Source organism: Eretmochelys imbricata, chromosome 23, assembly GCF_965152235.1.
Source record: "Eretmochelys imbricata isolate rEreImb1 chromosome 23, rEreImb1.hap1, whole genome shotgun sequence".
In the NCBI taxonomy this organism is placed as follows: Eukaryota; Metazoa; Chordata; order Testudines; family Cheloniidae; genus Eretmochelys; species Eretmochelys imbricata.
Genome location: NC_135594.1, coordinates 15261843 through 15286076, shown reverse-complemented (window position 1 = coordinate 15286076; position 24234 = coordinate 15261843). Strand labels below are relative to the sequence as shown.

At 63.2% G+C, this 24234-nt stretch overlaps 1 protein-coding gene across 1 annotated transcript; it reads right to left on the bottom strand.

Annotated features, from left to right (window-relative positions):
* Positions 1-1716: 1716 nt before the first annotated feature.
* Positions 1717-23995, bottom strand: SLC17A7 (solute carrier family 17 member 7). Its single transcript, XM_077840194.1, has 12 exons — positions 23934-23995; positions 10596-10848; positions 9360-9478; positions 7347-7461; positions 6827-6914; positions 6543-6629; positions 5971-6113; positions 5589-5738; positions 5034-5166; positions 4067-4177; positions 3545-3672; positions 1717-2070 (listed from the first exon to the last, which is right to left on the bottom strand). Exons 1-12 carry the CDS (start codon positions 23993-23995, stop codon positions 1717-1719), a joined length of 1743 nt encoding a protein of 580 aa, XP_077696320.1.
* Between the last annotated feature and the right edge of the window lie 239 nt (positions 23996-24234).

Genomic DNA, 24234 nt, shown 5'->3' with positions numbered 1-24234 from the left:
TTATCCCCCGGCCCCACAGCATCGCCACCTGCCTCTAACGGGGAGGAACTGGGCGGTGCCAGGGCCGAGCCAGCGGTTGGGTGGGTTGGGGGTGTTGGGTAGGGCGGGGGCCTCACTCCGCAGGCGTCTACTTGAAACTGTCACATGGAAGGGGGGGCATGAAACCACCGACTAGAGGGTGCAGACTAGTTTGAAGCCCTGGCCTAAGCATGTGCTGGGTGGCTTGAAACCACCGGCTGCATGGAGTAGGGTGGCTTGAAACCGCCAGCTGGGTGCTGTGGGGTGACTTGAAGCTGCCGGCTGGAGGCTGCAGGGCAGTTGGAAAATACCCGCGAGAACTGTAATGCAGCAGCCCTGAGCTGGCGAGCTAGGACATGCGGGGCGGCTTGACACCGCTGGCTGGCTCGTGCGGGGTGTCCCGAAACTACCAGCTAGAATTGGATCAGGCAGCCTGACTGGATGCCCGCTAGGACATGCAGGGCGTCTGGAAATCACTGGCTTGAGCTGTACAGGGTAACTTGAAACCATCACATAAAATATGCAGGGTAACTTGAAACTGCCAGCTGGAGCATGCGGGGTGTCTCGAACCCGCCACCTGCAGGGCGTGGGGTGTCGAACCTGCCAACCTGAATGCACGCAGCAGCTTGAAACCGCCATCTCGGATGTGCAGGGGTGCTTCGAAGTCACCTGCCGAGATGTGCTGGGGTGGCCGGGGACCGCTGGCACCAAAGTGCAGGGTGGCTGGGAGCCGCCAGGGTGGGCAGCTCAGAGAAGGAGCGGGTGGTGGGGGTCTCAAAACCGCCAACTGGCACATGGGGGTGTCTCAAAACCGTCATTTGTCATGTCACTTTGTAAAGATTTTGTCAGATTGAACCCCGGGGTCACCAGCTGGGGCATTCCCCCATCCCTTTCCACTGCCCCCCGTAATGGATCCCTAGTGCTGCCCCCAGGCCTGCTGGGGGGAGGGGTTAATTTATTATGGGGCACATGGGAGCCTCAAGGTCAAAGGTGAAGCACCACCAACCTCAAGATCAAGTTGGGCTCAAGGCCAAGCCCAGAGGCCAAGGGTCAAAGGTCGAGATCTTCCGACTTCAGGGTCAAAGGTCTAACCTCTGCCCCGCCCTCCCCCCAGACCCAGGTCAGTGGGATCAGAGGACTTCCCCCGCGAAGCCTTCCAATGGGTCGTGCCATCAGCACCACCCCCTCGCCCTGATGGGTCATACCAAATGGCGACTCAGAGGGGAAAGATTTGGGCGTGGCCTGGGAGGGGGTTGTACCAATCGAGCAGACCCCAGTGAGGGGAGGGAGGGGGTTGGGTGTGGCTTAGAGGCTTCGGGGTGTGGCCTGACTCAGCTCCACCTCTCGCCCTCCTGGATGGCACCAATGAAGGGGGCTGTGGCCCATAGCGTGGGGGTGTGGCCTAAATCAGCCCCGCCCCCTTCGGATTGTACCAATACAGTGGGGGAATGGGGTGTGGGGCCAAGCTCAGTCCTGGCTCCCCTGGACCATACCAACACAGAGCGGAGGGGGGGATTGGGGTGTGGCCTGCAGAATGGGGGTGTGGCCAAGTGTGGCCCCACCCCCCTGGACTGTACAAACACAGTGGGGGGGCTGGGGTGTGGCCTGCAGAATGGGGGGCGTGGCCAAGCTCAGCCCCATGCCCTGGACTGTACCACCGCAGAGGTGCCCGGGGGGAGGCGGAGATCCGGGGGGTGCCTAGGACAGGTCCCTCTCCCGCGGCGCCCCGTACATGTAGGTGTCCTTGCCGGGCTCCTGCACGAACTCCTCCTTCCTGTCCCAGTCGGCCGCCCAGCCCCCGTTGGCGAAGCTGGTGCTCTTGGTGGCCCCGTAGCCGCCGCCCCCCCCGCCCCCGTCGCCCGCCCCCCGAGCGGCCTCGTCCTCCTCGTCGGCCAGCTCGTCCTCGTGGATGAAGCCGCATTTCTCGGGGCTGGTCTCCTCCGGCTCAGCCCAGGGCTGCTTCTCGCCCGAGGCGAAGATCCCGTAGAACACGACGCCCCCATAGTGCACCAGCGAGGCGATGAGGAACACGTACTGCCACTCCTCCCGCGTCTGCCCGCCGGGGGCAGTAGGGGGGCGAGGGCAGGGCAGGGCGTGGGGGATGGGAGGGGGAGGGGGAGGAGTAGGGGGAGGAGGCAGGGCAGGGCGTGGGGGTTGGGAGGGGGAGAGGGAGGAGTAGGGGGCGGGGCAGGGAGGGGGAAGGGGGAGGAGTAGGCGAGCGAGGGCAGGGCAGGGAGGGGGGATGGAAGGGGGAGAGGGAGGAGTGGGGGAGCGAGGGCAGGGAGGGGGGATGGGAGGGGAGGGGGAGGAGTAGGGGAGCGAGGGCAGGGCAGGGAGGGGGGATGGGAGGGGAGAGGGAGAGGGAGGAGTGGGGGAGTGAGGGCAGGGAGGGGGGATGGGAGGGGAGAGGGAGGAGTAGGGGAGCGAGGGCAGGGCAGGAAGGGGGGATGGGAGGGGGAGAGGGAGGAGTAGGGGGCGGGGCAGGGAGTGGGGAGATGGGAGAGGGAGAGGGAGAGGGAGAAGTATGGGGTGGGGGCAGGGCAGGGAGGGGGGAGGGGGAGGAGTATTAGGGGAGCGAGGGCAGGGCAGGGCAGGGCAGGGAGGGGGAATGGGAGGGGGAGAGGGAGGAGTAGGGGGCGGGGGCAGGGAGGGGGATGGGAGGGGGAGAGGGAGGAGTAGGGGGCGGGGCAGGGAGTGGGGAGATGGGAGAGGGAGAGGGAGAGGGAGAGGGAGAAGTATGGGGTGGGGGCAGGGCAGGGAGGGGGAGGAGTAGGGGAGCGAGGACAGGGCAGGGAGGGGGAATGGGAGGGGGAGAGGGAGGAGTAGGGGGCAGGGGCAGGGCGGGGGAGGGGGAGGAGAAAGAGACAAAATAATATTTTATTTCCCTTCCTTATAAACATTTTGACCTGGGGGGGGATCAGCCATCCCCCAACACCGGGCTCCTGAGTGCCCCCGCCCTTCAGCACCAGCTTCAACAGCCCCCCCAGCCCCGCGGTGCCCCTCACTCCCGACCCGCAGCCCCCCCCAGCCCTGCCGGTGCCCCTCACTCCCGACCCGCAGCCCCCACCAGCCCGGCCGGTGCCCCTCACTCCCGACCCGCAGCCCCCCCCAGCCCCGCCGGTGCCCCTCACTCCCGACCTGCAGCCCCCCCAGCCCTGCCGGTGCCCCTCACTCCCGACCCGCAGCCCCCCCCAGCCCTGCCGGTGCCCCTCACTCCCGACCCGCAGCCCCCACCAGCCCGGCCGGTGCCCCTCACTCCCGACCCGCAGCCCCCCCCAGCCCCGCCGGTGCCCCTCACTCCCGACCTGCAGCCCCCCAGCCCCGCCGGTGCCCCTCACTCCCGACCTGCAGCCCCCCCAGCGCCCCTCACTCCCGACCCGCAGCCCCCCCCAGCCCCGCCGGTGCCCCTCACTCCCGACCTGCAGCCCCCCCAGCCCCGCCGGTGCCCCTCACTCCCGACCTGCAGCCCCCCCAGCCCTGCCGGTGCCCCTCACTCCCGACCCGCAGCCCCCCAGCCCGGCCGCACCTTGTGCTTGGTCATGGCCCCCACGATGATGGGGCAGACCATGCCCGAGAGGGTGCCCACCCCGTTGGAGATGCCCATGAGGATGCTGGCGTAACGCGGGGCGATGTCCAGGTGATTCACGTTGAACCCTGTGGGGACGGGGGAGCAAAGGGACTAAGTGAGAGCCCCCCAGCCCTGCCCCACGGCGCCCGCTGCTGTGCCCCTGCCCCCTGCCCTGCCCCACGGCACCCCCTTTCCTGCTCCACGGTGCCCCCTGCTGAGCCTCTGCCCCATGGCATCCCTGCTGAGCCCCCACCCCCTGCCCTGCCCCACGGCGCCCCCTGCTGAGCCCCCAATCCCTGCCCTGCCGTACAGCGCCCCCTGCTCTGCCCCCGCCCCCTTTCCTGCTCCACGGTGCCCCCTGCTGACCCCCACACCACCCTCTGCTGAGTCCCCACCCTGCTTCCTGCCCCCCGGCGCCTCCTGCCCCACTCCCTGCCGAGTCCCCACTCTCTTCCCTGCCCCACGGCACCCGCTGCTGACCTGAAATAGCGAAGCCGCTGAAGCCCACAGCAAGGACCAGGAACGAGATGGCGACGCCTTTACTGTGAGAGTAACCCACCACCAGCAGCAGCGTCGCCTCCATGCCAAAGCCTTGGGGGGAGAGAAACTGAGTCACACACACCCCGGCCCTCCCGGTGCCCCTCACTCCCGACCTGCAGCCCCCCACAGCCCTGCCGGTGCCGATGTGACGAAGTGGGACTCTTCTTAATGTTTCCTCTGAATAGTGTGGGGGTGCCTCAGTTTCCCCTAGGCAGTTCTTAAGTCTCCAGGGGGTGGGATAAGGGTGTATGATCATTGCAGAGCCCTAGAGGGCAGGTGTGTGCAAGGGGCTGGACACAGAGAATGGCCGACACCCTGTTTCCTGGCCACTGATGGCCTGGGCCCTTCCTCCCACCAGGTGAGAGCTAAAGGGCTGGAGAACAAAGGGATCTGGAGCCCTCCTGGCCCAGGAAAGGGGCAAAGCCCAGAGGAGGGGGTTAGGGGGCTGGAGGGAGTTTCAGGTTGGGGCTGGCTGGGACATGGAGTGAAGGGCAGACGTGGTTGTCTGGCTCCCTGCCCCCCAAAATGGACCCGGCTGAGGGGTCCGGTTCTCTGCACCTACAAGCTCTGTGTTAGACCATGTCCCTGTCGTCTAATAAACCTTCTGTGTTACTGGCTGGCTGAGGATCCCGTCTGACAGCGGAGTCGGGGGGCAGGACCCTCTGGCCCCCCCAGGACCCCGCCTGGCGGACTCGCTGGGGGAAGCGCACAGAGGGGCAGAGGAGACTGGAGGCTCGGGGGTCACCCCAGGAAGGTGGAGCCGGGGGAGCTGTGTGTCCTGCAGACAGGCTGCTCCCGGAGAGGAGACTCCCGCAGAGTCCTGCCTGGCTGCGTGGGGAGCAGATCCAGAGCATCGCCCGGGGACCCCGTGACAGCCCCTCACTCCCGACCCGCAGCCCCATCTCACCTCCGCAGTTCATCATCTTGCGGACGTTGGTGGTGGACATGATCCGGCGGCTGCGGAGGAAATCCGCGATCTGCCCCCCGATGGGGACGATGATGGTCATGACCAGGTGGGGCAGGGCAGAGAGAAGGCCCACCTGGGTGGGAGGGCAGGGAGAGGAGGAGTTACCTGCCCCAGCACCCACGGGGAGCCTCTCCCTCCCCCCACCCCCCTCTTTCATGGGTCCCACCCAGCTGAGTCTGGGCCCCAACCAACTCATTGCACTGATGGGAGAAGGCAGGATTTCACCCCCGGATTCCCTGCTCGGGATGGGGGGGGGGGCCTGGGCTCTGTGCCAGCTCTGGGAGGGGAGTGTGGTCTAGTGGTTAAAGCAGGGGTGGGGGCTGGGCTCCCGGACTCCTGGGTTCTGTCCCGGTTCAGGGAGGGCAGCACAGGGGCTGGGAGCCTGGACTCCTGGGTTCTGTCCCGGCCCAGGGCACGCAGCGCAGGGGCTGGGTGCCCGGATGCCTGGGTTCTGCCCCGGCCTGGGGCGCACAGTGCGGGGGCCGGGGCCGGTACCTTGCTGATCTCGAAGCCGAAGACCTCCTCGAAGTAAGCCGGCTGGCTGATGAGCAGCAGGTAGAAGGTCCAGCTGCGGCAGAAATTGGCGACGATGATGGCGTAGACGGGCATGGAGGTGAAGAACTTGCGCCAGGGGGCCTTGAATTTCTGCCGGGGGGGAGGGAAGGGAAGGGTGAGATAGCCAGGCTGCGAGCTTCCCCACAACAGTGCCCCCAGGGAGGGTGTCCCGGTGCTGCGAGTTTCCCCGCAGCAGTGCCCCCATCCCATGGCATCCTGGGGCTGCGAGCTTCCCCACAGCAGTGCCCCCAGCCCATGGCGTCCCGGCACTGCAAGCTTCCCCGCAGCAGTGCCCCCAGCCCGCTTGCCATGGGGGTCTCACCACCAGGGGGTTCATGAGGCTGGCGCTCTCCCCGATGCTCTCCTCAATGTACCGGCGCTCCTCCTCCGTGATGGTGGGGTGCTGAGCCGGGCTCTCATAGGAAACCAGCAACCAGAACATGTACCAGAAGATCCCAAAGCTGCCTGTCGATAGCAGGGGGGAGGAGTCATGGCGGGGGCGGGGGGGAGAACAGCCTGCTGAGAGAGCCCCTCCCACCTCTGTGTGGGGATACTGGGCAGGAGGGGCCCACGGGTGTGGTGGGGGGAGGCTGGACGCCAGGGTAGATGGGCCCGTGGGTTTGTTGTGGGGAGGCTGGACACCTGGGTCGATGGGCCTGTAGGGTTGGTAGTGGGAGGCTGGATGCCAGAGTTGATGGGTCCATGGGTCTGGTGGGCAGAGGCTGGACACCGGGATAGATGGGCCCGTGGGTTTGTTGTGGGGAGGCTGGACGCCAGGGTAGATGGGCCCGCAGGTCGGGTGGCGGGAGGCTGAACGCTGGGGTCGATAGGCCTGTAGGGTTGGTGGGGGGAGGCTGGACGCTGCGGTCGATGGGCCCATGGGTCCGACCTTACCATAGACGTAGAAGACCGAACTCCACCCCGAATACTGGACCAGGACCCCGGCCAGCGGCATGGCCACCACGGCGCCCGCATAGGAGCCTGCGAGAAGTTGTGGCCCACGTTAGCCAAAGCCCCACGGTGTGAACCGAACTAGACCCCACCCGCCCCCGAACCGGGGACAGAACCCAGGAGTCTAGGCTCCCAGCCCCCCTGCTCTAACCACTAGACCCCCCCTCCCCTCCTGGCACCGGGGAGAGAACCCAGGCATCCGGGCTCGGCAGGGGAGGGTCCCTTACCACAGAAGGCCGTGGTGGCGAGGCGGCTGCGCTCCAGAGGGGGGGCCCACTTGCTCCAGATCCCGTGGCAGGCTGGGTACGTCACCCCCTGGGACAGACAGACGTTAGGGCTGGGGGGGCGGGGCCAGGCTACCAGGCTCCGCCCCTTCACTGGCACCGTTCCTCCCACACCGCACTCACAAACCCCCTCCATTAGGAAGGGGGCGTGGCTAGCACATCTGGCCACGCCTCCCAATACACAAAGAGGGCAAGGCTAGAGGGAGACCCGCCCCCTCCCAGCAGCCCCACCCCCTTCAAGTGGTTGCCCCCTCCCACCGGGAGTAGAAACGGGCGTGGCCAGAAAAGCAAGCCCTGCCCTCTTACCCCGCCACCTCCATGTGCAAGAAGGGGTGTGGCCAACATATCAAGCCCCACCCCCTAACCCTTCCCTCCCAAGCCTCCCCCATGAGGATGGGGGGCGTGGCCAGGAAGGCAAGCCCCACCCCCTCCTCCGTGGTGCCCCCCACCAGGGGGCGCTCACCTCTACCAGCCCCTGCAGGATGCGGACGACGATGACGCAGCCGTAGTGAACCCGGGCGGCCGACGGGATCAGCATGTTCAGGGTCGAGGTGGCCACGATGGCAAAGCCAAACACCCTGCGGGGGGAGGGCGGGGTCAGGGCGGGGGGGCTGGCTGCAGCGCTTGCACGCGCGCGGCTCGCTCGCGTGTGGCACGCTGGTTGCTCACGCTTGTGTTTGCCCGCTCGCTGCTCACGAGTGCATTGCACCTTCGCGGCTCACTGTTGTCCGCGCCTCTCAGTAGTGCGTTGCACGCTCGCTGCTTCCTATTGTGTTTGGATGCTCACTGGTGCAAGGCGCACTCTTGTGCTTGCACGCTCGCTGCTCACTGTTTGCCGCTCACGCCGGTGTTTGCATGCTCACGGAGGGCGCGTGTAGGTGCAAGCTAGCTGGTGCATTCAAATACGCACCGCACATCAGTGCATTGCACACTTGCTGCTCACTATGGTATTTGCACACTCACGGGTCACCCTTGTGTTTGCCTGCTCATTACTCACTAGTGCACTAAATGCTTCTTGCCCACTCTTGTGCCTGTGTACTTGGCAGCTTGATCTTATGTTTCCAGGGTCACTGCTCAAAAGGGCTTCACATGCTGGCTGCTCCCTAGTGTCTTTGCACACACATTGTTCACTCGTGCACTGGAGGCTTGCTGCTCCTTTATGCATTGAACGCTCACTGCTCAACCATGGGCTTGCACGCTCGCTGCCCAACAGTGCATCGCACACGCACCGATCACTAGGGTTTGCACGCTCCCTGCTCGCTAGTGCATTGCACTAACACTAGTGACACACTGTTGTGTCGGCACAATCGATGCTCTGTGTTCTGCCGCGGCCGGTCATGGCTGTAGCCGCATCGTCGCTGGTCAGAACAGCTGCTCACGGCTGCATTTTGCCTCCCTCGCACTCTTACACCTCTGATGCCTCTGAGGTGGGGAGCGGGGGCTGGGTATATGGGGACCTCTCTGGGGTGGGGTGAGGGGGCTGGGTATCCAGGGACCCCCCCGAACCAGAAGTGGGACACGGCCCCTCTGGAGTGGGGCACCGGGGCTGGGTACACGGGGACCCCGCGCCCGGTACTGAGATGCGGCTGGGTCTGGGGTGGGCATTGGGGCTGGGTATACGGGGACCCCCACGCCCGGCACGGAGATGCGGCTGACTCTGGGGTGGGGCACGGGGGCTGAGTACACGGGGACCCCTTGACCGGCACTAGGACGTGGCTCCTGTGGGGTGGGGCGCGGGGGCTGGGTATATGGGGACCCTGCGCCCGGCACGGAGATGCGGCTGACTCTGGGGTGGGGCATGGGGGCTGGGTATACGGGGACCCCGCACCCAGCACGGAGATGTGGCTGACTCTGGGGTGGGGGGCAGGGGCTCGGTACATAGGGACCCCACGCCCGGCCTGGAGATGCGGCTGACTCTGGGGTGCGGGGTGGAGGCTGAGTACATGGGGACCCCTCGCCCGGCACTAGGATGCGGCCCCTGTGGGGTGGGGCACGGGGGCTGGGTACACGGGGATCCCGTGCCCGGCGCGGAGATGCGGCTGGCTCTGGGGTGGGCATTGGGGCTGGGTATACGGGGACCCCTCGCCCGGCACTAGGACGCGACCCCTGTGGGGTGGGGCGCGGGGGCTGGGTATATGGGGACCCTGCGCCCGGCACGGAGATGCGGCTGACTCTGGGGTGGGGCGCGGGGGGCTGGGTAGCGCAGACTGCCGCCCAGAGGGACAGGAAGCGGTGTCTCTCCCGGGAGATTCAGGGAACCAGCCAAGGATTAGCCCATTTGGAGAGGGGCCAGGCCCTGACAGAGCGGAAAGGAGCCAGGGGAGTTTTAATGCGACTGAGATTTTGTACCTGACCTGAAATGCCACCCTGCCCCACCCCCCGCAGGCCAGCGCCCCCTGCTGAGCCCCCACCCCGCTCCCCAGCGCCCCCTGGCGCCGCCCTGGGGCCATGGGGCCGGCTGTGCGTCTCTTCCAACCTATTGGCAGCGAATTTCTGGGCGATGAAGCCGCCGGGGATTTGCGTGACGATGTAGCCCCAGAAGAAGGAGCCGTGAATCATCCCGACCGTTTCGGGGTCCCAGGTGAACTGGGCTTTCTGTGGAGGAAAAGAAACAGAGGAAAGGCCCCGCACCCCATTCCCAGCCCCCCTGAGCCAGCCAGTCCCCGCCCTGGGGCTGGATGGGAGCTGGCGCCCCCTAGAGGGGACAGGCCCCATGTCCCATGCCTCACCCCACCAGCCAGTCCCCGCCCTGGGGCCGGGTGGGAGTCGGCGCCTCCTAGAGGGGACAGGCCCTGGGCCCCATTCCCCGCCCCCCCCGAGCCAGTCCCCACCTAGGGGCCGGGTGGGAGTTGGCGCCCCCTAGAGGGGACAGGCCCCGGGCCCATTCCCCGCCCCGGAGCCAGGGGGAGTCGGCACCCCCTAGTGAGGACAGGCCCTGGGCCCCCCCTAGGTGGGAACCAGATGGAAGTTGGCGCTCCCTAGAGGGGACAGGCCCTGGGCCCCATTCCCCGCCCCCCTGAGCCAGTCCCCACCTAGGGGCCGGGTGGGAGTTGGCACCCCCTAGAAGGGTCAGGCCCCGGGCCCATTCCCCACCCCGGAGCCAGGGGGAGTCGGTGCCCCCTAGTGAGGACAGGCCCTGGGCCCCATTCCCTGCCCCCCTGAGCCAGTCCCCACCTAGGGGCCGGGTGGGAGTTGGTGCCCCCTGGAGGGGACAGGCCCCGGGCCCCATTCCCCGCCCCCCCGAGCCAGTCCCCGCCCTGGAGCCAGGGGGAGTCGACCCCCCCTGGAGGGCACAGGCCTCGGGCCCCATTCCCCGCCCCCCCGAGCCAGTCCCCGCCCTGGAGCCAGGGGGAGTCGGCGCCCCCTAGAGGGGACAGGCCCCGGGCCCCATTCCCCGCCCCCCCGAGCCAGTCCCCGCCCGGGGGCCGGGTGGGAGTCGGCGCCCCCTAGAGGGGACAGGCCTTGGGCCCCATTCCCCGCCCCCCCGAGCCAGGCCCCGCCCGGGGGCCGGGTGGGAGTCGGCGCCCCCTAGAGGGGACAGGCCTTGGGCCCATTCCCCGCCCCCCCGAGCCAGTCCCCACCTAGGGGCCGGGTGGGAGTTGGCGCCCCCTAGAGGGGACAGGCCTTGGGCCCATTCCCCGCCCCCCCGAGCCAGTCCCCACCTAGGGGCCGGGTGGGAGTCGGCGCCCCCTGGAGGGCACAGGCCGCTCACCTCCACCACCGCCTTGTGGCCCCGGTACTCGGTGTTGTTGTTGACCATGCTGACGATGGCCACGCCCAGGTTGCAGCGGATCCCGAAGCTGATGCAGAAGCCGAAGCCGCAGAGCATGGCGATGATGTACCGGCGCGGGAGGCCGAAGCAGGTGCAGTCCACGACCGGCTGGTGCTTCTCCGCCACCGCCACCGCCCGCCCCTCCTGCGTCAGCTCCATCGTCTCCCCGCCCGGCTGGCGCCGCTCCAGGAGCCTGGCCCAGGGACAGAGCGAGCGAGAGGGGGGTGGGGGGGGGTGGGGATAGATAGATAGATAGACAGATAGACAGATAGATAGATAGATTAGATGAGGTGTATGGGGATAGATAGATAGATAGGGGAGTGGATGAGGATAGATAGATGGGGCGGATGGGGATAGATAGATAGATAGATAGATAGATGGGGGGTGTATGGGGATAGATAGATAGATGGATAGATAGATAGATTAGATGAGGTATATGGGGATAGATAGATAGATAGATAGATAGATAGGGGGGTGGATGAGGATAGATAGATAGATAGATAGATAGATAGATAGATAGATAGATAGATAGATAGATAGATAGATAGATAGATAGGGGGGCGGATGGGGATAGATAGATCGATAGATAGATGGGGCGGATGGGGATAGATAGATAGATAGATAGATAGATAGATAGATAGATAGATAGATAGATAGATAGATGGGGGGTGTATGGGGATAGATAGATAGATGGATAGATAGATGGGGTGGATGGGGATAGATAGATAGATGGGGGGTGGATGGGGATAGATAGATAGATGAATAGATAGATAGATTAGATGAGGTATATGGGGATAGATAGATAGATAGGGGGGTGGATGAGGATAGATAGATAGATAGATAGATAGATGGGGGGTGTATGGGGATAGATAGATAGATGGATAGATAGATGGGGTGGATGGGGATAGATAGATGAATAGATAGATTAGATGAGGTGTATGGGGATAGATAGATAGATAGGGGGGTGGATGAGGATAGATAGATAGATAGATAGATAGATAGATAGACAGATAGATAGATAGAGTGGATGGAGATAGATAGATAGATAGATAGATTGATTGATAGATAGAGTGGATGGAGATAGATAGATAGATAGATGGGGCGGATGGGGATAGATAGATCGATAGAGGGGGTGGGTGGGGATAGATAGATAGATAGATAGATAGGGGGGCAGATGGGAATAGATAGATAGATAGGGGGGCGGATGGGGATGGATAGATAGATAGAGGGGGTGGGTGGGGATAGATAGATAGATAGATAGGGGGGCGGATGGGAATAGATAGATAGATAGAGGGAGTGGATGGAGATCAATAGATAGAGGGGGCGGATGGGGATGGATAGATAGAGGGGGTGGGTGGGGATGGATGGGGTGGGTGGGTAGCTAGATACCCCCACCCCCACCTCACCTGGCAGCTCCCTGTGCTGAGCAGGGCCAGCCCCCCCCATCCCCGGGGCCAGCCTTGCTCAGCACAGGGAGCTGCCGGGTCACGGGGCAGGCGGCCGCGTTAGCAGATCACAAGGACGGTTTTAAATATCCCTGGCTAAGCTCCCCCCGCCCGGCCCCCGCCCGGCTCGAGCTGAACTGACCTTCCCCAGCGAGGTCGGCTCCTCTGGTACCGGCTTTCCCCACAGCTTCCTGCCAGGTCCCCCCCTCCCCGGTGCTGGGACACGGCCCCTCTGGGGTGGGGCAGGGGGCTGGGTATATGGGGACCCCTCGCCAGGCGTTGGGATGCGGCTGGCTCTGGGGTGGGGCAGGGGGCTGGGTATATGGGGACCCCTCGCCAGGCGCTGGGATGCGGCTGGCTCTGGGGTGGGGCAGGGGGCTGGGTATACGGGGACCCCTCGCCCGACACTAGGACACAACCTCTCTGGGGTGGGGCAGGGGCCTGTGTATACAGGGACCCCCCTGGGGCAGGGGGCTGGGTATACGGGGACCCCTCGCCCGGCGCTGGGACGTAGCAGCTACAATCCATCCATTTCCCCAAACCCCTCCCTCCAGCCTATTCCCAGCGTTTGCTCCTAGTTAACAGATATTGAAGTCTTCAGGTTTTTGTTTCTCTTCAGTGGGTAAAATGCCCGGCCCTGCCCTCATTGCAAACAGGAGTGACTCTGGATTGACCCCAGGGGTCCCGGGAGCTGAGATCAGAACCTGGCCCTATCCTCATTGCAAACAGAGTGACTCTGGATTGACCCTGGGGGAGCTGAGAGCAGAACGCGGCCCTGCTCCCATTGCAAACAGGAGTGACTCTGGATTGACCCTAGGGGCCCCGGGAGCTGAGATCAGAACCTGGCCCTATCCTCATTACAAACAGGAGTGACTCTGGATTGACCCTGGGGGAGCTGAGAGCAGAACGCGGCCCTGCCCCCATTGCAAACAGGAGTGACTCCGGATTGACCCTGGGTGATCTGAGAGCAGAACCAGCCTCTCATTTCTGGTCCCTGCCCCCTCCCCCTCCTCCTACTGCTCCTCTCCAGCCCCCAGTTGCCTCCCAGCCCCACCCCACCCCCTACCCCCTTCCCCAATTGTCCCACCCCTACTCCTTCCCCTCTACCTCCATCCCAACACCCACCCCCTCCTCACTACCCTTCCGCACCCCCACCGCCTCCTCCTTCCCGGCCTCCCCCCCTTCTCATCCCCAGCCTCCCCCCCTCCCCTTCTCGCCCCCACCCCCCTCCCCACCTGGTGTTAAGAGGCAGCTGCTAATTCTTGCACCTTTTCACGCTGCATCTTCTTAGCACCAGCAGCTCTGCAAGAGCGAGAGAAACGGAGCCTCCCCCCTGCCACCCCCCACCCTACTGCTCCCCGCAGCCCAGTGCCCCCCCGCCCTACTGCTCCCAGCAGCCCAGCGCCCCCTAGCGCCTCCTGGGAGCCAGCCCTGACTGCCAGGGGAGAGCGCCCCCTTCTGAGCCCCCCGCAGACCAGCGCCCCTTCTGACCCCTGCCCTGCCCCCCGCTCCCCAGCGCCCCCTTCTGATCCCCCTGCCCTGCCCCCCCAGCCCAGCGCCCCCTGCTGAGCCCCCCGCCCTGCTCCCTGCAGACCAGCGCCCCCTACTGAGCCCCCCACCCCGCTCCCCAGTGCCCCCTGCTGACTCCCCTGCCCTGCCCCCCGCTCCCCAGCGCCCCCTAGTGCCACAGTGCAGCACCGGGCTCTGCACCAGCCCAGTTCTGCGCAGCCTGCCGCAATCCCAGCCCCGGCGTGTTGGGGGAGGGGGGCGGGGGGGGGGAGTTGGCACCGGTGCCTGATGCCACGTGGCGCAGCGGGACCATATGGGAGCCGCGCTAAGCCCCGTGCTGGGCTCCTGGCCAAGCTGCCTCATCCGCTTGCGAATACCCGCAGCCGGGCTGGAGCTGGGCGTTGCACACGCCCCCCCCCTCCTTCGCACAAGCTGTCCCGAGCTGCTACAGCCCCCCCAGCCCCGGCTAGTGAGAGCAGAGCGGCCCGATTGTGTGTTTGTCTGGGGGGGGTCTGCTGCCCCCTGCTGGTGGGGCCGGGCCCTGCGCTGCGAGTGTGTCCCTGGCGCCCCCTGCTGGTGGGGCCGGGCCCTGCGCTGTGTGTGTCCCTGGCGCCCCCTGCTGGAGGGGCCGGGCCCTGCGCTGTGTGTGTCCCTGGCGCCCCCTGCTGGAGGGGCTGGGTCATGCGCTGTGTGTGTGTCCCTGGCGCCCCCTGCTGGAGGGACCGGGCCCTGCGCTGCGAGTGCGTCCCTGGCGCCCCCTGCTGGAGGGGCCGGGCCCTGCGCTGTGTGTGTGTCCCTGGCGCCCCCTGCTGGTGGGGCCGGGCCCTGCGCTGTGTGTGTCCCTGGCGCCCCCTGCTGGAGGGGCCGGGCCCTGCGCTGTGTGTGTCCCTGGCGCCCCCTGCTGGAGGGGCTGGGTCATGCGCTGTGTGTGTGTCCCTGGCGCCCCCTGCTGGAGGGACCGGGCCCTGCGCTGCGAGTGCGTCCCTGGCGCCCCCTGCTGGAGGGGCCGGGCCCTGCGCTGTGTGTGTGTCCCTGGCGCCCCCTGCTGGAGGGGCCGGGCCCTGCGCTGCGAGTGCGTCCCTGGCGCCCCCTGCTGGAGGGGCTGGGTCATGCGCTGTGTGTGCGTCCCTGGCGCCCCCTGCTGGAGGGGCCGGGCCCTGCGCTGTGTGTGTGTCCCTGGCGCCCCCTGCTGGAGGGGCCGGGCCCTGCGCTGTGTGTGCGTCCCTGGCGCCCCCTGCTGGGGGGAACGAGTCCTGCTCTGGGGGCGAGAAAGCAATATTGGGGAGTGGGGACCTCTGACCCAGGTCTTGAAATCCATCTGGGGCTGGCGGGGGGTCCCGGGTTGGGTGTAAATGTGTGTTTCTCTGGTGGAGGGGGGAGTGTGTGTGTGTGCCTGCTCTCCCTATGGGGCTGACCCCCAGCCCCTTACCCCACCTGCCAACAGGGGTATCCGTCTGCACTCCCCCCCGATCTCCCCCCGCTCACTGTATGGGGCCGGAGATGACCCTTGCTGCCGGGGAATTAGCCGCCGGACGCCTAAATCCCGCTGCAGAAGGTGACCGGGGAGGGCGGAGAGCAGCCGCCCACCCAAATGGGCCTGGCTGCCCCCCATGGGGTAGGAACGCAGAGGGGGGGCATGGGTGCAGCTTAAGAAGGAGAAGGTTAGGGGGTGACCAAAGTGGGGAAATTTGCTAATGAAGGCGTATTTAATCAGGCAAAGGTCTGACGCGGAAGCTGGACTGATCCAGACAGGAGCCAAGATGCAAATGTTGAACAGCCCGGAGAATTAACCACTGGCTCCTCCACCGGCACTTGGGGACTCCGGCTGGTTTGCGAACCGAGCCGCTCCGGTTGAAGCAAACACGAATACCAGGCCGGCCTCCAGCCTGGGCCCTCCAACCGGGCAGGTTCTGTGGCCCTCTGACTCTCCCCGCCTCCTCGCTGGAGCTGGGCGAGTCCTGGAGATTGCCGAGCTCTGCCAATCGGGAAAACCCGGGGAGAAATCCATCGCGCCAGCTGGAGGAAAGCGGTTCGAAATTTCCAGCGCACCCAAACGTTAAAGGGGGGGAAAGAATCCATTTGGCGCGGGGCTTTTTCCTGAGCTGGTTTCGTGGTTATTTCTTTCGTAGAATGGGAGGAAATTTCAAAGGGAAACATTGGGACGGCATCCTTTTTTGCTCCCTCCCCAATCTGTGACCTTGGCCCAAATTTAGGAAGCCCATAAAAAATGCCAAAAGGAAAAAAAAAACACCCCACCCCAATTGGCTCGTCTTGTACCATTTATTTCTTGCTCCTCGGAAAGAGCCTCTCCCCTGGCCGCAAATCTCGGCTAAACCCGGGGGGGGGTTGGGGTCGACGACCGCAGTCGTAATTTATGGTTTGCACTTTCAAAGTTGCAGAGAAAAGCTTGAAAAGGGGCCAAGTCAAAGCAAGGCCTGGGTGTTGGCTGGAAAATCGCAGGAGTTTCAAAGCCAAGCTCAGGAGTGTGTTTGGTTCTCTGAAGACTCGGGGCCCAAAACCAGAGAGAGAGAAAACAGGCTGCTCCCTCAGCAGTGAGTCGCAGCTCAGACCACTGTACTCTGGGGGGAGGGGAGTGCTGGGCAGGGGGCCTGACCGCCCGCTTGGGAAGAGTGAGGGGTCCCGTTGTGGTGTAAATACACCCCGGGTCTCTGCTTTTGGCAAACACAGACATGCCCTGCTCGTAGGCCCCTGCAGCTTGTTCCCCGTGCCCGTCGCTGTGCCCACGTCAGGCCTCTGTCCGCTGGCTGCCCGTCGCTAGCACATCAGACACAAGCTGCCGGGCTCCCCGCCCCCCCGTGGCCTCGCCTTGCTCCTTCACGGCAGCGCTGAAAGCTCCCAGCTGCCCCCCCCCACGGGGCAGGCGCCCCCATGAGCACCGGCCACAGCCACCTCGTTACCCGCCTCTGGCTCCCGCCTCAGGCTCGTCCCGGCTGGGATGCCAGTGGAGCCAGGCGCTGGGGGGCTCCCGTGCTGACCCCCCCGGATCTCAGTCCTGCTCCGGGTTTCCCTGTCCGACTGTCTCTAGCCAGTGCCTCTTGTCCAGCACTGGCGGCTCTTCGGGGCCGGGGCCGGCTTTTAGTTCAGGGTCTGCGCAGCCGTGGGGCCTTGGGCCGTCTCTGGGGCCCCTGGGCGCTACCGTAATACACCTAATAATGCGCAAGAGAGGGATAGCTCAGTGGTTTGAGCATTGGCCTGCTAAACCCAGGGTTGGGAGTTCAATCCTTGAGGGGGCCATTGAGGGATCTGGGGCAAAAATTGGGGATTGGTCCTGCTTTGAGCAGGGGGTTGGACTAGATACCTTCTGAGGTCCCTTCCAACCCTGATCTTCTTTGATTCCGTAATACACCTAACAATGCACAGCGCCTGGCGCCATGGGGTCCTGGGCCATCTCTGGGGCTCCTGGGCGCTACCGTAATACACCTAACAATGCACAGCGCCTGGCGCCATGGGGTCCTGGGCCGTCTCTGGGGCTCCTGGGCGCTACCGTAATACACCTAACAATGCGCAGCGCCTGGCGCCATGGGGTCCTGGGCCATCTCTGGGGCTCCTGGGCGCTACCGTAATACACCTAACAATGCGCAGCGCCTGGCGCCATGAGGTCCTGGGCCATCTCTGGGGCTCCTGGGCGCTACCGTAATACACCTAACAATGCGCAGCGCCTGGCGCCATGGGGTCCTGGGCCATCTCTGGGGCTCCTGGGCGCTACCGTAATACACCTAACAATGCGCAGCGCCTGCCACCATGGGGTCCTCGGCTGTGTCCGGGGCTCCTGGGCGCTACCGTAATGCACCTAATAGCAATACAAATTCACAGCACCTAGCACAATGCATGACTGGAGTGTCTAGGCACCCAAATGGCATCATAAATGCATTCGCTGCAATTAAGCAACATGCAAACAAGAAACCAGCACAACTGTCATGAATCAAAATCAACAGGGCGGGAAACAGCTGAAATTAAGCTAAATAAATAAGATCGTCTAAATGAAGTGGTTAATTATATCCAACAATGCTAATTAATTAAATAATGCTCGTCCTTCGAACTAAGAAGGGAATAAAAACATGAAACTGCCTGCACCAATTAAAGACTCCAAGCCAAATGCAACCCTAAGCAATCAGAATCAAATAAAAACAAGCACATGCTCTAAAAACCCGAAGGCAGCTGTGCTCAGTTGAAAAAATCTGCAATATAGACAGATACTGGTACAGAGGGTTCGGATATATTTCTAAAAATGCAGTTCAAATTCCCCAGCCAAAGGAGAGAAAATTCAATGCACACACAAAACAGACACTCAAATTCAAACAAAATACCACTAAACTCCTCCGCCAGGGCCAGAACCCAGGAGTTCTGGCCCCCAGACACCCAACCACCAGACCCCACTCCCCTCCCAAAGCCAGGGATCGAACCCAGGAGTCCTGGCACCCAGTCCCGCTCTAACCACTGGACTCCACTCCCCTTCCAAAGCCAGGGAGAGAACCCAGGAGGCCTGGCCCCCAGACTCCCCCTGCTCTCACCCACTAGACCCCACTCCCCTCCCAGAGCTGGGGAGAGAACCCAGGAGTCCTGGTCCCATGCCCCTCCCCTGCTCTAAATTCAATTTAAACCCTTCAGTCCAATGACAAGACTTCGACAGGCTGGAGTGAAAACGGAGCTGAAATCAGGGCTGGTTCCTTGCTCGGGGCTCTGGGCGGGTTCAGGGATTCCCAGAGTCGTGAGACTTAAACACAGGGTGTTGGAAGGGAAAAAATTTCTATGGAGCCAACTTCAGCGCCATGAAATATAGATGAGGCAGGATGCAGCTATGGCTCGAAAAGCCATGAATTATTCAGCGCGCCCTGGAAGGGCTGGTCAAAAGGAAGCTGGGCCTCTCCCCGCCTCGGCGAAAGTCCTTGGAGGGAGGGGAAAGGTTGCACAAGTCCCGGTTCCCAGCACCTCCCAGCTCTAACCACTAGACCCTACTCCCTGCCCAGAGCCAGGGCAGAACCCAGGCGTCCTGGCTCTCAGCACCCCCCCTGCTCTAACCACTAGACCCCACTCCCCTCTCAGCACTGGGGAGAGAACCCAGGATTCCGGACTTCCAGCCCCTTTCCCAGGAGGAGCCACCCCAGACATGGCTGGCAGTTGTGGGTAGTTTTCATGGCCTGGGGTGTTAACAGTTTAACCCACGAAGCAGGTTTTCAAGTTCCCTACAGAGACGGTTCACTTGAATCTACCTGGGTCACCTACCCGACTCCCATCCTTGGGGCAGGCTATTATCCCATGGTACAGAGGGGGGGGGCTGGGGAGAGGCTAAGTGACTGAACCAGGGTCACTTGGGGAGTCTGTGGCAGGGTACATGCTGGAACCAGGTTTACCATCTCCTAGGCTGTGTCCTAACCCCTGGGCCACCCTGCTCTGGGTCAAGGGAAATAGCAGATCTAAGGGAGCAATACTGTCTCCCCCATGCACGGAGGGCGGGGGGTGTCACGTGGAACAAAATGAAAACCTCCATTCCCCTGCTGCCAGTTCCCTGGGTGCCCCGCTTCCCTCCCAGGAATTCCCTACAACCCCCCGATTATCCCCCATGCCAGGGGCTGTATGTGCCCTCCCATTCCTGCCACCTCCCATACTCGGGTAGCTGTGGGTGCTGCCCCTCACCCCTATGCCTCTAGGGATTGTGTTTTTAAGCTTTTTGCCCCAGCCGGCAGGTCTAAAAGGATTACTATTTTTCTTTTAAATGGAAGCTGACATTTTCACAAAATCCCAGGACTCTGGGAGCTGGGGATTCGGAGAGAAACAGAGACTGTCGCCAGATACCGAGGCACCGTCAAAACCCCTGGAGTGCCTCTCGCTACATCTTTGGGTTCCTAAATCTCTTGGGAAATTTGGGCCCAATTTCTCTCTTACAGACACAGAGAGAGAGAGAGAGAGAAGGACTCATCCGCTCAAGCAAGGGGAGGCCGGGACATAGGCACACACAGGATCCGGCCTTGGCACATGACAAAGAAGCAATTTCACGTTGGGAGCCGGGCGGGAGGATTAGCCCCGGCCCAGCTGTCTAGTTCACAGCAGCGAAGGGAAAAATATCGAACGGCCTTTCGACTTTGCACTGGCCTCCCGTGACCCTGAAAGGTGTCGGCTGCTGGCAAACGACCCAACGCCTTCCCACACAAATCTTGTGTGTGTGTGTGTGTGTGAAATAGATAGATAGATAGATAGAGGGAGTGGGTGGGGATGGATAGAGGGAGTGGAGGGGGATAGATGGGGGTGTCTGGGGATGGATAGATGGATAGAGGGGGTGGCTGGAAATAGAAAATTAGATAGATGGATGGGTGGCTGGGGATGGATAGACAGACAGAGGGGGTGTCTGGGGATGGTTAGATGGATAGAGGCGGTGGCTGGGGATAGATAGATAGATAGATAGATAGAGAGGGTGGCTGGGGATGGATGGATAGATAGAGGGGCGGATGGGGATAGATAGAGAGAGAGAGGGGGTGGCTGGGGATGGATAGATAGAGAGGGTGGATGGGGATGGATGAATAGATGGGGGGGTGGATGGGGATAGATAGATAAATGGGGTGGCTGGGGATGGATGGATAGATAGATAGAGGGGTGGCTGGGGAGAGCTGCTGTGGCCAGGAGGCCGGCGGGCCCTGCGGCAGGGCGTTGGAGGAAGGGACAGGAGCTGTGGGGAGCCGACTGGTTCCTGTCCCCGGCCCTGCCCCGGAGCACCTGGGCAAGGCCAGACGAGGCCCTTGATCCAGGGTTTCTGGGTGCCCGCCATGCTGGGAGCCCTCTGCACCCACCGGCCCTAGGTGGAGCCAAGCGGGTCAGCTCCCCGGCGGTCATCATGGGGCTCAGCCCCTCACCCAGCGCAGGGAGAAAGGAACCCGCTCACGGGAAGCCCGGAAGGGATCAAACTCGGCGCAGCCAGCAGGGGGGCGGGTTGAACCATGTGCCGGGAACAAGGTGCAAGGCCGCCCGTGGGGGGCTGAAGAGAAAAGCGAATGTTGAGTGACGAGGCCAAAACTCGACAGGGAAGAGCCGCCCTGTAACGAGCCCCGGCCGCGCCGTGAGGCGCCGGCCCGGCCTTAAAAGCAGCAGGTGCGGCCGGAGTTAAGGACAGTCTGGAAAGACCGGCGCCCAAGGGGACCCAAATTAAGGACGGTGAAGAACCTTCCATGGGGTGTTTCTGGAGCACTTGACTTGCCGCCCTTAGTCCTGGTCTTTTAATGTCGCTTTCATCCACGCGCACCCAGATCTGCGGCCACCGGCCTGTAGTAGCTACGCAAAGATTTGGCTTGATCGATCACAGCCGGCGTTTATACGTTATATATCGAATACACCCTGTGGGTGGCTCTCTCGTGCGCAGACACACCCCTTAGACACACACATAGACACAAGCAGATCTGTGATAGTGTCCATGTGTAAACGGGTGTGGAATTGATAGACATCTATGTGAAGAGATTTGATTTTGTCCGTATTCAGGATGTTATACCAACGATGGAAGGCCTAGACCGGTGGGTTTCAACACTTTGTTTCTGGCGACCCCGTTGAAGAAAATTGTTGATGCCCGTGACCCCGCGGAGCTGGGGGTGTAGGAGGGGGTGAGGGCTCTGGGCTGGGGGTGCAGGCTCTGGGGTGGGGCTGAGGAGGAAGGGTTTGGGGTGCAGGAGGGGACTGGGTTTGGGGGGCTCAGGGCTGGGGTAGGGGATTGGGGTGCAGGAGGGGGTCAGGACTCTGGGATGGGAGTGCAGGCTCTGGGGTGGGGTCAGGGATGAGGGGTTTGGGGTGCAGGAAGGGGCTCTGGGTTTAGGTGTGGGGGGCTCAGGGCTGGGGCACAGGGTTACCTCGGGGGTCTCCCGGTCAGCGGTGCAGCAGGGGTGCTGAGGCAGGCTTCCCGCCTGTCCTGGCACCCCTCTGCGCCCCGGAAGCAGCCAGCAGCAGGTCCGGCTCCAAGGTGGAGGTACTCAAGCTGCTCTCACCCACAGACACCGCCCCCTCCCCAGCTCCCATTGGCCAGGAACCAGCCAATGGGAGTGTGGAGCTGGTGCTTGGGGCAGGGGCAGCGCACGGAGCCCTGTGGCCCCACCGCCTAGGAGCCGGACCTGCTGCTGGGCACTTCTGGGGTGCAGCGCGGTGCCAGGACAGGTCGGGACCAGCCTGCCTCAGCCAGGCAGCACCACCGCCGGGACTTTTAACGGCCCGGTCACCGGTGCTAACCAGAGCCACCGCGACCCACTGGTCTAGATAATACTTAGTCCTGCCGTGAGCGCCGGGGACCGGACTGGACGACCCCTCAAGGTCCCTGCCCGTCCTCCGATTCTATATACAATATATAGACACACACCTGGGAATGTGTCCACAGATACACGGGGGTGTGTGTGTGTGTATATAAATATATATGCGTGTTTATTGCACCGTTTTTATTACGTGTTCGTATACCATATACCACCCAATCTGTGTGTGCACATATATATTGCATACACACCCATGCACGTAGGGTTTATTACACGCAGATAGCTGTGTATTTGTGGAAAAGTATGCGTAGCTAGATATTATATATCATCACAGCTGGCTGTGTATATTTTATTGCATGTAACACACAGAAAAGCTCACAGATGGGATGATTACACAATAGACACCCCTTTGATTAGCTATAGAAGGGAATATATATATATATATACACACACTAATATATATTATACGCACAGAAATTGTTATGACACACACAGAGGGCTTTGATCTAATCACCTCCTGCTTTGCACAGCTCCTGGCCGGAGCCTCTCGCGCAGGGTTTCTCGCTCGCTGTATAAATAAATCGCGCGGGATCCATTTAGAAACCTGGTGCATATTTCATGAGGTTTGGCTCTGGTGGGACCCACTCTTCGGCGGAATCCGGGCCAGTTACGTAAGGGCACCGGGGTCCGTCTCCGTGCCAGGGCCGGGGTTTGTTCTGCTCACTCGGCGGTTTGCGAACAACACAATGTCCCGGCTCCGCATCGATCCACCTCCACCCCACCTCCCCTGGGGACGGCAGCGCCGGGCGGCTACGGACCAGACCTGCGGGCTGGGGCGCGAATTCATGGCTTTCGTTCAACCCCCCCCAGCACACCCCCACGCGGCACGCCCCCACTTCCAAGAGATACCCACATGCCGATGCTCGCCAGATGTGCGGGGCGCCCCGGACACAGCGCAGGGCCCGTCCCCTCCAGCAGGGGGCAGCAGGGACCCACACCAGGCCCCATCCCAGCCCCACTCCGGCAACTGCATGACCTGCAATATTATTCTGGCGTTGCTGTGGATCCCGCCCTCCGCCTCGCAGGGCGACCCCAGCATTGTGTGATCCACTCCACGCTCATCGCAACCTCCCCCTAGGTCTCCCAGCCCAACGGGCCTGTTTCCCCCCCACCCCACCAGACCCACAGAAGGGTTCAAACTTCATCAAGGGAGTGGGGAGGGGGGAAGAAATTGCACCAAGCTGCAGAAATACAGAACCGGGCCAGTGTCTAAAGGCCAAAGCGGGGGGATTAGAGAGGGTCGGGGGGGAGGGGGGATGATGAATGGATGAAGGTTATAAATAGAAAGCAAATATCTCTCCATCGCATCCGCCCCAGGAAGGGCGGATGGGGAGGGAGACGCTTCCCAAGGCAGATCTGGGGCGCACCCCCAAGCGAATTGCCAGCCCCTGCACCCCACCCCAAAGAGTTGGGTATAGGTGTGCGTGCGGAAGGGAGGGGCCTGGCATCTGCCCCTGGGCATCAAGGCGGGGTTTGGGAAGGGAGGGGAGTGTGTGTGTGGGGGGGGTGAATCGTGGGGGTGCAGCAGGTGAGTCTAGGGTTAAGTGTGGGGGGCTGAGACATGGGGGGGTGAATCCAGGGAGTGAGCGTGGTGGGGCTGAGAAATGGGGTAAAGCTAGGGGGGAGTGAGGGGGGGCCTGAAGCCAGGGTTTGAGGGGAATGATCGTGTGGGAGGGGGCACTGAGGAAGAAGAGGTGGATCTGGGGGGCAGGGGGCTGAGGGAAGAGGGTGGATCTGGGGGGCAGGGTGAAGGGAGAGGGGGTGGATCTGGGGGGCAGGGGACTCAGAGGGGTGAAGGTGGGGGGCAGGGGGCTCAGGGATGGGGGAGAGGGTGGATCTGGGGGGCAGCCAGGCAAAGACTCAGAGGGTTGGGGCTCGTAACCCAGCCCAGGTCAAGCCACCCGCTTGGCCACCGTCCGCCCCCCAGCCCCCTGCTCCCGGCAAAGCAGGGACCAGGGCCCCGATCCTGGCCCCACAGGGGCCCCGATCCTGACAAACCCCCCCACGCCCCCTTCCCCACGCCTCACCTGTGCACCTGGCCCAGCGTCTTCCCGGCCAACTTCTGGAATTCCTCCTTGTTGAACTGCATGGCGGCGAGCGGGACCGGCCCGGGCTGGGTCACAGCACCATGCTCCGGCCCACGGCACCGGGGGGCGGGGGTCGCTGTCTGTCTCCCTCCTGCCTCCCTCCTGTTTCCTTCCTTCTTTTCTCTTCTCTCTCTTTCCGTCTCGTTCCTTCTCTTCCTCGTCCCTCCCTTCTCTCCGCTTCTCTCCCGCGCTCCTGCCTGCCCGTCTCTGGCTCCCGGCAGCAGGAGCTCTCAGCCGCCGG